This window comes from Pinus tabuliformis, chromosome J (genome assembly GCF_031772625.1).
Source record: "Pinus tabuliformis cultivar Carrire ecotype Pingquan chromosome J, CPIR1, whole genome shotgun sequence".
Lineage (NCBI taxonomy): Eukaryota > Viridiplantae > Streptophyta > Pinopsida > Pinales > Pinaceae > Pinus > Pinus tabuliformis.
The window spans coordinates 1,483,064,704-1,483,077,157 of NC_142295.1; the positions used below are offsets into that span (position 1 = coordinate 1,483,064,704).

Sequence of the window (12,454 nt, forward strand, 5' to 3'; positions counted from 1 at the left end):
ACTTTATTCAACCAGCAAATTAGAATTTTTCCTCTCAAAAACTAACAACACAACCATTTTACATTTTAAATGCATACCAAACTACAAACACTCACATCACAGCACATCAATATTTACCAAAAATAGATTTGGCAAGAAAAACGCTAATTGCATTCCAAAACCTCATCCCAACACATCAATATCTACCTAAAATAGATTTGGAAAAAGAGATGAACCAAATTCCATTTCAAAATCTCCTCCTACTATTGCGCCAAGTACCAAAAAATCTGATGCAAATTCCTGTAGTGGGACAGATCTGGCTTTCCGTAGTTGGACATATCTGGCTTCCTCGAAGTATTTCTTCCACTGAAGCCAGGGAGGAGCATGAGGACTCGTCAATTGTATTATAGTAACAAGTGTGGTCTATGACACGGCCTTTGTTTCTGGTGTAACTGCCAGAATTTTTTTGGTTTAATTGCCAGAATTTTAATGTTTATCCTGCTTGACAACTGGTTATATGTGGCGTTTCTCTTTTTGCTGGAATTGCTGGAATGATTTTGCAGACCAGTATTGTAGATGTAACACCCTTTTCTTTTGTATAAAAGATTGTTGTTTTTTCCTTTGGAAAAAAGTGTGCTCATGGCGTGGCAGTCAGAGAGCGTAGAGTTGTATATCTTACTCGCCTCTGGTCTTGTGCTTGTAATGATAGTAGCAAAATGGAGCTTCTTGTTGTGTGTGAAGAGGGCAAGGCTGCCCCCGGGGCCACACCTGCTGTCCATTATTCGAAACATTCGCTGGCTGGCAGAACATCCCCACAGAGCACTGCAAGCTTTTTCTCTGAAATACGGCCCTCTTATGTCTCTCCGGCTAGGTTCCGGCCTCATCCTAGTCGTTTCTTCCGGAGATATGGCCAAGGAGTTTCTCAAGACCCATGACCTACTTTTTGCCAGTAGAGCGCCCACCATCGCCTCCCGGATCGTGTCATATAATTTCTCGGACATCGCCTTGGCTCCATATGGCCCTTCCTGGAGGCATTTGCGTAAGGTCTGCGTTTTACAGTTACTAAACTCTAGACGCATAGAGTCCTTCCGCTTCATAAGAGAAGAGGAAGTGTCTGCTATGATTCGCTCTATTATTAATTTAGATGGTCCCCTTAACATTTCCCAAACTGTGTCCACCCTTGCAAGTGATATAATCTGCAGGATGGCCTTAGGCAGGAAGTATTCTCCCCAAGACCTAACTGGCAGCATCAGTGTACATTCATTGATCATGGAATCTTCTCGGTTATCCTGTTCTTTTAACATCGGGGATTACATACCATGGTTGGCCTGGATGGATCTGCAAGGTCTCAACCGTCGCTTGAAGGACTTACATGAGAAAGAAGACGATTTGCTAGAGAAAATATTAGATGAACATGTTTCGCAGAATAGCCACAAGGTCACCCCAGATCTTGTGGATGTTTTGTTTGAAACCTCTGCAGATAAACATTTGGAGTTCGAAATTACGCGAGAGAATATAAAAGGAGTCGTTTATGTAAGTTACAAATGTTTATTATAATTGAATGGAAGTTTATGTGGGTAGAGTTATTTAGAAATTTTTCATTTGAATTTATTATATAAATATTTTAATTTGTAGTAGAAAGACTTATTTCAGAAACAAGATGATTTGCTAGAGAAAATATTAGAGGAACATGTTTGGCGGAATAGCCACAAGGTTGCCCCAGATCTTGTGGATGTTTTGTTTGAAACTTCTGTTCATAAAATTTTGGAGTTAGAAATCACTAGAAAATATAAAAAGGGTAGTTTATGTATTTTAGACATGTTTATTATATTTGAATAGAGGTTTATGTCAGTAGAATTATTTATAAATCTGTCTTCTTTATTTATTATATCAATATTTTTTATTGACGTTTAGGTATAGGGTTGAAATTTCAAAACATACCATTTCAAAACAGATTCACCTGTCAATTTGACAGTTTTCGCACCTAATCAGTTTTCAGAACTTCAACAAAGAACCTTGACAGTATTGTAAAATTTTAAGTTGTATTTGATGGACAAATCGCAAGTGTAATTAAAACATTTATCTAATAAATAAAGAAAACAAATTTGTTATTGAGTTAGATTTCAATTTGTTTGAGTAACATGTGATACTCATTTGATTTTAATGGAGATTTATGTAAATAGAATTATATAGAATTTATCTATAACTATTAGATTATGTGATGAATGAATCCGAGAGAGGAACTTCTAAATATATATATATACTCTATTGTATTAGATTTCAATTAGATTTCAATGGCTTTGAGTAAAATGTAATACTCATTATTATTGTAATTAATATGGCAGGATATACTGATCGGTGGAACAGATACGGGGTCAACAACCATAGAGTGGACAATGTCCGAAGTACTGAGAAGCCCCCTAGTGCTGAAGAAGCTCCAGGACGAGCTGGAAAGTGTAGTTGGAATGGAACGCATGTTGCGCGAGTCCGATCTGCCTCGTCTAGTTTATTTACGAGCAGTTGTGAAAGAAACGCTTAGACTCCACGTACCCGCGCCGCTTGCTCTTCCCCATCAATGTTTGGAGAAATGCAATGTGTTGGGCTATGAAATCCCCAAGGGCACTCGCCTTCTCATTAACTTGTGGGCAATTGGAACGAACCCTAATTCATGGGGAGAGGATGCTGAGATTTTCAAGCCAGAGAGATTCATGGAAACAGGTTCCCTCGCTACAAAAGATTTTGGCTTCGATTGGATTCCGTTCGGAGCAGGCAGGAGAGGCTGCGCAGGCGCGGAATTGGGAATTCTTGTTGTAGAGTTAGCGGTCGCGCAACTCTTGCACTGTTTCAACTGGAGGCTTCCGGACGACATGGACGGCCAGGAATTGGACATGACAGAACAGTTTGGCTTCACAGTTCGTAGGGCGAATGAATTGTTGGCCGTTCCAACTCCTCGCCTTACGGTGCTATCCTGACTCCTCGCCTTACGGTTCAAGAATAGGGATAGTTTAATAAATAAAAAGTTTAGGGTTCAAGAATCTTTTGCTATCTCCGATCCAGATGAGAAATTGGATATGAGAAAAATGTAATCTTACCAAATTGAGAATCGTTGCTTTCTGACTAAAAAATATGTTTTTATTTTTGGGAATGGTTTAAAAAATATGTTTTTATTTTTGGAATCGTTTAAATTTAGTTAATTGAGAAAACATTTGTTTAAGGAGGCGGAGGAATTGGCTGGACGCTAAATACTCTTTTCATTAAAAATATGTATGCTTGAGAATCAGAATCCTTTGGTTGAAAAAAATAGATTTTGTAATTAATGAATATTGATCAACAAAATGGATTTTGTAATTAATGAATATTGTAATCAAAATAATTTATCTCTTATCAAAATTTATTTGATGTAAAATTAATTGTGAGATTATAGATGTAAAATACAATTAGATGTACATGGTCTAACGGCGGGGCCGGCGGCTTGTACGCGGGTGCATGGTCTAACGGCGGGGCTGGCAGCTTATACGGCCTCGCTCAGTTTTGAACCTCATCTACAATGCTGCTGTGCAGCGATTTGTCAATCTGAATGATGTAATGTATCCAGAATTTGATTGATGTAATGTATTTAGATGTATTCATATGTATAAATTTGTACAATTGATTTTGACTTATAATGATTCTTCAAGGGCCTAGCCACCTCATTTAAAAAAAAAAAAACATTAATTTTCTGTCTTTTTACTGGGTTAATAAACGGAGACAATGCAAGACTTCTGGAAATGAAACTTTTCTTTCCAGGGAGGCCGTGATTCTGGAAGGACGAAATGTTTCGAGGTTGAGAATTGTTAATTTAATCTTTAGAGATACTATTTCGAGATTCCAATGTATATTGGTTGTGGTATAACTGCGTGACTAGACAAGCTTTTATTGGAAACAAGTGCTACATGTACCTTTGTGCTGGCCGATCAATTTCTCTGCTAATCAATTTTTATTATACTTAAAAATAAACAATATTTATAAATATATGAGTTGGTATAAAGTTTTTCATGAATATATTATAATTAAATGGCACTTTTCGTTTTACTCTATGTAGATATATGTTTCAATCATTAAATAAATGTTAAATTTTCTTGGATGATGAAGGATTCTCATACATTACATCTTTCACAACACTTCAATCTAAAATTTATGTTTCACTGTTTTCCCAAGAAAATCAAGGTACAGAAAGCAGATTTATGCACCTAATGAAAATTATATTGCTTCCAAAATGCTTCAGCACTAACTTTTATCATAAAATTGAAATTACAAATACAAAGCATAAGAGAAATTTAAAATATATATTCCTTTATAGTATCAGTATCACAAAATCAATGTTTTATAGAAAAGAAAAAGAAATTAGTAAAAACTATAGGGTTTGTTTCTCATGTTCCTTGTACCATAATTAAAGTATTTGCAAAGAAATTAATACTTTAATTAATTAAATTAATATTAATTAATTTTTTTACTTGTTATTAAAATTTGTTTAATAGATTGTGATAAAGCATTTAATATTTGAATTATATAAATTAATTTTTTATATTTTATTAAATTTTATTTGATATGTTTTATATATATTTTTTTCTAAGTAAAGTTAATCTATTAATATGTAACAAAATATGAGTACAATGAGGCTCAGGCCTCAGCAGTGCTGAACATTGTTTATCAGAGAATACCTTGACTGCCCCATTGTTGGGGAAACCAATCCGCAAAGGCAAAAAAGACCCAGATATGGGATAACAATCTTTAAGACAGGAAAAAACAAAACGAGAGAAGTTCCAACGGGACAAGCATAAACCCAGTAAATTTCTAGTAGAACAATCATATCAGAAAAAGACCAGTCAGCAAAAGAGACCTCAGCTGGTGACACCTGGCTGCCATGCGTCGTCATTTGAACTCGTCTGGGACGGGTATCTCTTCAACTGGACACGCATACTGATCCCAATCATCCTCCTCCTCTGACACGCCGCTGTGTGGCCCACATGTAGGTTGGACGCCACCAGAGCTGCCAGCAGCTGCATGCGGAGCCAACGCGTCAGTCATGCTGCCACCTGGTGGTTGCATGGCTCCAGAACTTCCTCCCACTGCATGTTGACCGCCACCCATGGCCTTACCATGCAAAGCACCCATTTCCTCGTCCAGCAGATGCTTTCCAGTATCTCGGCCATTCCTGTGTTTGTGAGCCTCCTCTTGTTGCGCTTCAGTACTTCTCGCCAGGGCGGCTTGCGGCTCATTTTCTTCAGTGAAAACGATGGTGATGGTGGCAGTAATCACCAGTTGGTTTAGGTTGTTGCGGAATCTAAATTGGGTCGAGTGGGGAGCTAGGTGAGGGTGCAAAGGGAAGTTGCTAGAGTGACTTGCAGCATCGCTTTGGCAACCACCTGAAAATTGTTCGCATCCTTGACCACTGCGGGTATTAGGATACTTGCCCAAAACAGAGCTATGGGGGTAAGGAAGTTCAGGGGAAGGAGAGGGGTGGCTAGTTCAGGACTCGGCGTCACCTGAGGGTGGGCACTACCACCCCGATTACCCCCTCTGCGCCTCCTCATGCGATGACGAACCATGACAGAATGCTTGGCCAAGTTTTCAGTGGGAGAAATGGCAGAGGAATTGAGCAGAGGAGGAACAAGGGATGGCTGGGCAGAGGTTAAATAGCAAAGCTTGGAATGGGAATAGTGATGCCCATTGCCAAGATCAACACAGCTCACTAACCAGCAACGACTCCCGGTGACAGTGCGAGAGCAGGGTTCAGCAGCTTGGGCGGGCAATTGCAATGGAGCAGGGGAGGAGGGAAAACAGTATGGCGAGGGGAGTCCATTTCTAGGCGCATAATGGCCAGTTCTCGGCCCAAGCATTCATTAAATGCTGCTTGCAGGCGGCCATGAATTCGGCTTAGACTTGTTTGGGGTGGAACGCCGATGGCCATGTGGCTCGTCCTCTTGCTGCCTTCCAGTCTATTCTGCATTAATTACCTTGATTGTCACCCACATCCGGGTGCGCTCCTTCTTCCTGTGCCTTCTCAATCTTCACTAATTCATTATATTCCTTTAGCTGGGGCGCCGTGGCTATAGTGGTTAGCGGGTCTGCACAAAGAGCTATTCCACTCTCCACTCCTATATTAGCTAAAAGGTCAGCCACTCTATTGCCATCCTGACGAATATGCTTGAAATTGACTGCTTTATGGGTAGAGAGCCATATTTCAATGAGTTCCAGTCTTTCCGCTAATCTCCAGCTGTTGCCCACTTTGTTTGATGGAGTCCCCTGCAGAATCTTATTCACCATGTTTATTAGGATTTGTGAATCACCTTCAATCATGAGTGGGAAGAAACCATGAGTTTGAGCTAGGAGGAGCCCCTGCCATAACCCTTCTAATTATGTTGAGTTATTTGTGTCCCATCCGTTTGAACCTATGAAGGTTAGAAGGGGGTCACCCTCATGATCTCTGAAAATTCTACCAAACCCCGCTTTGCCTGGATTGCCTTTCGAGGCTCCATCAAAGTTCAGTTGGATCACATGTTGGGGTGGAGGGAACCATTTGTCTGGTATCTTGCTCTTTGCTACAGGTTTAACATGGATTATCAACTCTTGGTTCCACTGTAGATTCCAATTGGCCCAGATATTTTGTTCCTGTGGAAGGGAGGGAAAGTCGTCTTCGTGCCAAGTTTGGAGTAGTAAGGTTTCCCTAAGATTTTGGCAAACAGTGTTCCAGAGGATTTCCAAAGGTGAGGATTGATCCTTGAAGATGTGTCGGTTCCTCTCTTTCCATATTGTCCACATGAGAAGGCCTGGGATGAGTTTCCATAAGGAGTTTAGTAATTTTCTCTTGTATGGATTCCGTGCCCAATTGCGTACAGTGGTGGTTATGTCTTCTTTGATTCTGCCATCCTTTTGGCATCAAAAACTCACTTTTTCCCAGAGCCTGTGTGCTAATGAGCATGAATTCATGAGGTGCAAAGTGGTTTCTTCCTCTTGCTTGCAGTTGGGACATATGGAGGGTTCGTGGAAGTTTCTCTTCCGAAGATTGTCCCAAGTGAGGATTTTGTTTTGACATAGCAACCAAAGGAAAGTGGACACTTTTGGCCAAATATTAGGGGCCCAGATTTTGTTCCAGAGAGGATCTTTGATTGTGTGATCCTTTATGATTATGTTATAAGCCTCATGCGTGGTAAAAGTTCCTCTTGCCTCGTAGCCCCATCTGAGAACATCCTTCTTATCTGAATATCGTATTTTCCTATTGGAGAGTTCCATCCCCAGGATCTGCTGATCGAACTCCATGCCATGCCTGATGATGTGGTCCGTGCTTAGCCATTGCCTGTATCCTTGCGTTATGGTAGGCCTCCAGTATTGATTGACCTTATCTAGCCTTTGCGTTTCCCAATCAGGTATTTGGTGGGGTTTGATAAAATCCTTTAGCCTGGGTTTCTGCTGCTAAGAATCTTCCCATAACCTTGCAGTTGTACCTTCCCTAACTTCCCAGAAGCTGTGGTGCTAGATTAAGTTCTTGTGTTGCTTAGCTGCATTCCAGATTAGGGATCCTGGGCTAAATTTTGTGAGTCAAATTACATCTTCTACAGGTCTGTTGTTGGCGTATTTTGCTGTCTATAGGGTAGCCTGGGGAGTGTGTAGCGCCATGAGCCATTTCCACCAGATGCGTGCTCCCATGATAGCATTGTTGTGATAGGGATCACGAAGCCCTGTGCCTCCTGAGTTCTTTGGAAGACAAACTGTGTCCCATTTTACCAGAGCCCATTTTCAATTATGTCCCTTGTTGCTCCACAGAAAGGATCTTTAGAGTTGTTTAATTTCTTTGAGGACCCATTTTTGCGTTGCCAGGACAAAAAAGAAATACAGCGATATAGATTGTAATACATCTTTGATTAAGACTAAGCGACTGGCCATATTGAGGGATCTGTGAGTCCATGAAGAGAGGTGAGCTTCGAATTTTTCTAAGAGCAGGTGCCAAGATGAGTGTTTCAGAGCAGTATCAGTCATGGGAGCTCCTAGATATTTGGATGGGAGTGCAGCTATCGAGAATCCAAGGATACGAGCAATAGAAGCTTGGGTAACAGCACGGGTATGAAAAAAGGAAATTTGGGATTTAGCCTTATTGATGTTTGCTCCAGAGGCAGCCGAGAAATTAGTCAGCAGGGATTTTAATTTGAGAGCTTCCTGGACTAAAGGATGGCCAAAAAGCATGTTATCGTCCATGAATTGCTGGTGGGTAAAAGCAGGGGAGTTGGGAAAGGAGAGGCCTCTTAATTGCTGGGAATGAAGAGCTTCTTTGATGCTTCTACCAAGACCTTCCACCATCATGACGAACAGAAAAGGGGATAGGGGATCTCCCTGTCAGATTCCTCTGGAGGGATGAAAAGGGGAGGAGGGGATGCCATTAATCAAAATGGAAAAGAAGGTGGAGGTTATGAGACTCATGACCCATCTAACCCATGGGGGGGGAAACCAAAGGCAATTAGCATCTTTTGAATATAATTCCAGCTTAAGCTATCAAAGGCTTTAGAGAGATCGATTTTAAGAAGCATACCTGCTTTTTTAGACTGCTTCAAGGAGTGAATGATCTCATGAGTAAGTATGATGCCATCTGTGATCTGCCGGCCTTCCACATACCCTGATTGCTCTAGCGATATGAGTAGTGGTAGCAGCGGTTTGAGCCTCGAGGCAATGACTTTGGAGACAATTTTGTAGATGACGTTACATAAAGCGATAGGCCTGAATTTGTTAGGGGTCTGAGATTGTGCTTCCTTGGGAATGAGGGTGATGAAGGTTGCGTTCATGGAGGGAAGCATCCATCGATTGGTCCTAGATTCCTCAACTACCTGCCAAACCTCCAATTTAATTAGATCCCAGAAGTTGTGGAAAAAGTTGGATGTGAACCCATCGGGGCCAGGCGCTTTTCCTTCTTTTAATTGGCACATCGCATGTTCCACCTCCTATAAGGAAATCGGCCTGAGAAGGAGCTGATTGTGTTCCTCGGTTATTACTTTTGGAATAGTCTTGGTTATTTTCTCTATGGCCGCCGTCCTATCTGTCTGTGGTTCTTGGTGAACCTGCTTGAAGTAGGTGAGAAGTTCTTGTTCTATATCTTCGTGATTTTCTACTCTTTCCCCTTGCCTGTTCTGGATGTGAGTGATGGTATTGTTCATTCTCCTTTGAACAGTAGTGCGATGAAAAAACTTTGTGTTTCTTTCGCCTTCCTTAAGCCATCTAACTCTTGATTTTTGTTTCCAAAGTACTTCTTCTTGCTTTGCTCTTTCTGATATTTGTGATTGCAGGTGTTTTTCTTGCTCTGAGAGTTCCTATGATCTTCCTTCCATGATGATCCTCTGCTGTAGTCTTTTCATTTCTTGATCTAGAGCATTTTGTGCTTGGAAAATATTGCCAAAAGTGGAGTGGTTCCATTTTTTGATGTTGATTTTGAGATTTTTGAGTTTTTGCTGGAATTGATACATTTTTTAGCCTTCCGAAGGTTTGAAGTTATTCCAGACCGTATTTATTAGGTTGTTGAAATCTGGATGCGACAGCCAGAAAGCTTCAAAGCAAAAAGGCCGATGTGTAGTGTTGCCTGGTCTTGTCCATTGAAGTGAAATTGGCCAATGATCTGAGCCTGAGAGAGGCAGGATTGAAGCTGAGAGATCTTTGCCTAGATGGATTGCATTGTCAGAGAGCAAGAATCTGTCCAATCAAGAGGCTATCTATTGTGAGCCTACTCTTTTATTGTTCCATGTATAAATTCCATTATTAAATGGCATATCAATGAGCCAATTGTTTTGGATGAAGTTTTTTAAATGACTGCTCTCCTTATCTAGTTTATTCCTGCCTCCTCTCTTTTCTTCCAGTTTGGTTATCATGTTGAAGTCTCCTCCTGTAATCCAGAGCGGGTGAGTTCTGTCAGCGTTGATCAAAGATAGGGTATTCAGTATGTCTATCTTGTTCATGGCCTCCTGGGGAAAGTAGACATTAGTTAAGTGACCATGTATATTTGTCCCTGTTATGTGGAAGGTAGCTTGAATGAAGTGCTTACTTGCATGAATGTTGGTAAGCGTGATGGCTTGTTCATCCCAGATTATTGTAAGGCCTCCTGAAGCTCCTCAGGCATCCACTGCTACTGCTTTACTACCTGACCATGTTTTTGCAATGGTTCAGTCCAGAGTTGTAGAGTTACATTTGGTTTCTTGCATGAAGAAGATTTGGGGTTTCTCCTGCTGGATCATACTTTTTATCGATCTGTATTTCCCAGGGCTATTGAGCCCTCTAATATTCCATGAAATTAGCTTCATGATGAAGTATTGGGGAGAGTGTTGTAATACTTTGTAAGCTTGGAATATCTTCCCGATTCCACCAGCATTTCCCCAATGCAGATAGTTCGTTGGAGATCTGTTTTCCTTCCTCTCTTTTTATTGTCTTTGGTAATGTTTTTGCCATCCCATTAACTTCCAAGCTATATGCCGAGGGTTCTTTGCTGTTGTGCTCTGGAAAGAATCACTTCCAGGTTTTCCAGCTGTCTTTCTGGAATCTTGTCATAATTTTTTGTCTTACAGGCTTGTTCTAAGCCCAGTATATCCAGATCTCCAATATCTATGCTTTCAGGTTCCTCTTCCATGTGCTGGGTTTCGCTCCTTTCCTCTGTAGTTTCTGTTGCAGCTGTGAAAGCGGGCTGCATGTTGTCCACATCCATGCCCTGAGGGTTCCATGCTGGGACCAAACTGGGAGAGGAAGAGGTGAGGTCTATGGTTTGTTTAGATTTCTGGGTTTTCTTTGAGCCAGTGGGGGCGGATTGGGCTTTCGTCTTGGGCGGCTCCTCGGAGGGAGCAGGGATTTCGGAGTTGTTTATCTCTGGCTGAGCTAGGGTTTCAAAACTGTTACTTGTGGAAGGCATGGAAGAGTTGGTAGCAGGTGTCTTAGGGTTTGAAACAGGTTTTTTGGGGTTCTTTCTGCGATTGGTGACTTTGGTAAAGCCATTCGAATCAGATTTATCAGAAGAGGTGGGGGTGAGGTCTTCAGATTTGAAGGGCAGTCGCGGAATAAATGGCCAAGGGCATGGCATTTCCTGCAGCGAAACAGGACATGTTCATAATCTATTGATTGAACCCATTCAAAATTGTCATGGTAAAGAATTACCGCATCCGGAAGAGCTTTGTTGAGATGCATATAGACACAGATTCGGGCATATGAGGTATATCTTCGGAGTTTAGTCTCCTTTGCAATTTTGATGAATTCCCCTAGGCCGTTGCCAATATCTTGTAGTGAATCTTCATCCTAGTACTCTAGAGGGAGGGAGTAGAGACGGATCCAAACTGGTGCCCAGCTAAGATCTTCTTTATCCGGATTGAATCTTTCAATCCAATCCCTCAGATACAGTCTAGCTGCATTGAAAAATACGGCCCTCCATCGAGGACTCTGTTTCTATCTTCTAGACAGTTGAAAACTGCTGTGAAGAATCCCTTAGGGCCCAACTGCAGGGTAATGTGTCCTTTCGGCTTCCACTTGGCTGCAATCCAACCATGTAGAGCTTTCTCCGTAGGCCAAAAGCCTATAAATTTCCCAATCAAGGCGTGATCCTTCATGTACTGGATTTGAGCATTGATCTGGTTGCTTGGGAGCTCAATCTTAGGTCTTTCAGCTACAACCGGCTTGCAGGTGGCCGATGTCACTTTGGGATTCTCATTGTCAGTTGTCTTGTCTGTTTCCGTATCCTATCCTGCTCTCATTTCATCCTGGACAGTTTGCCTGAAAGCTTCCTCATGCATTTGAGTGTTTTCATTTCCATTGGGGGGAGGCACCATGTCCTCCCCCTGAGGGAGACTCATGATTCGCGCGCCGCTCCTTGTTGCTTATGGTTTGTCGTATTGCTGGAAAGTGTTGGCAGGGTTGCTGTGATCTTTGCAGATCTGTCGTTGCAGGTCTGTCCTTAACCCTAAACCACCATGTTCGCCAGAGCTCCCTTCGTTCCTTTGATATGTTTTATATTAGTATTAATATTTCGAAGTTTTTACAATTTTTTTTAGTGTTTTAGTAATGGTCATTTAAGAAATTTTATAAGAGCTAGTAAATTTCTAAACTCTTAATATTATCTTGAATAGGTTGTTAGTTCAATGTTCCCAGTCTAAGTAATTGTGATTCTATATTGAGGCTTTCCCTTATACCGAAACCACTGACTATAGTAAATTTCCAAACCATTACCATTAGCTTGAGTTGGCAGTTAGTCCGAGGATTGCAGTTAGTCCATGTAATTGATTCCCTATGAGGAGAGTGTGATAATTACTCCAACACTCATAATTCCATGTAAATATTCTCACTAATTGGATCTAGCCATTTCATTTATATAAACGCAATTGAAAAAATAATATAATAATAACCCTAAAAATGCATTACCTTTATCACTGATTCCATCATAGAAACAAGGTAGACATTGTATACTTGGAAGAATAATGTTTAT

At 41.1% G+C, this 12,454-nt stretch overlaps 1 protein-coding gene across 1 annotated transcript; it reads left to right on the plus strand.

Annotated features, from left to right (window-relative positions):
- The first annotated feature begins 296 nt into the window (after positions 1 to 296).
- Positions 297 to 3,116, plus strand: LOC149232992 (cytochrome P450 71AU50-like). The gene is made up of 2 exons (XM_089376624.1): positions 297 to 1,512; positions 2,325 to 3,116. Exons 1-2 carry the CDS (start codon positions 619 to 621, stop codon positions 2,949 to 2,951), a joined length of 1,521 nt encoding a protein of 506 aa, XP_089232750.1. The 5' UTR covers positions 297 to 618; the 3' UTR covers positions 2,952 to 3,116.
- Positions 3,117 to 12,454: the final 9,338 nt, after the last annotated feature.

Excerpts from the sequence above, each read along its gene's own strand:
- LOC149232992 (XM_089376624.1), top strand. The coding sequence starts at position 619 with ATGGCGTGGCAGTCAGAGAGCGTAGAGTTGTATATCTTACTCGCCTCT. Across the intron at positions 1,513-2,324 it reads ATATAAAAGGAGTCGTTTAT|GATATACTGATCGGTGGAAC; the intron begins GTAAGTTACAAA and ends TTAATATGGCAG.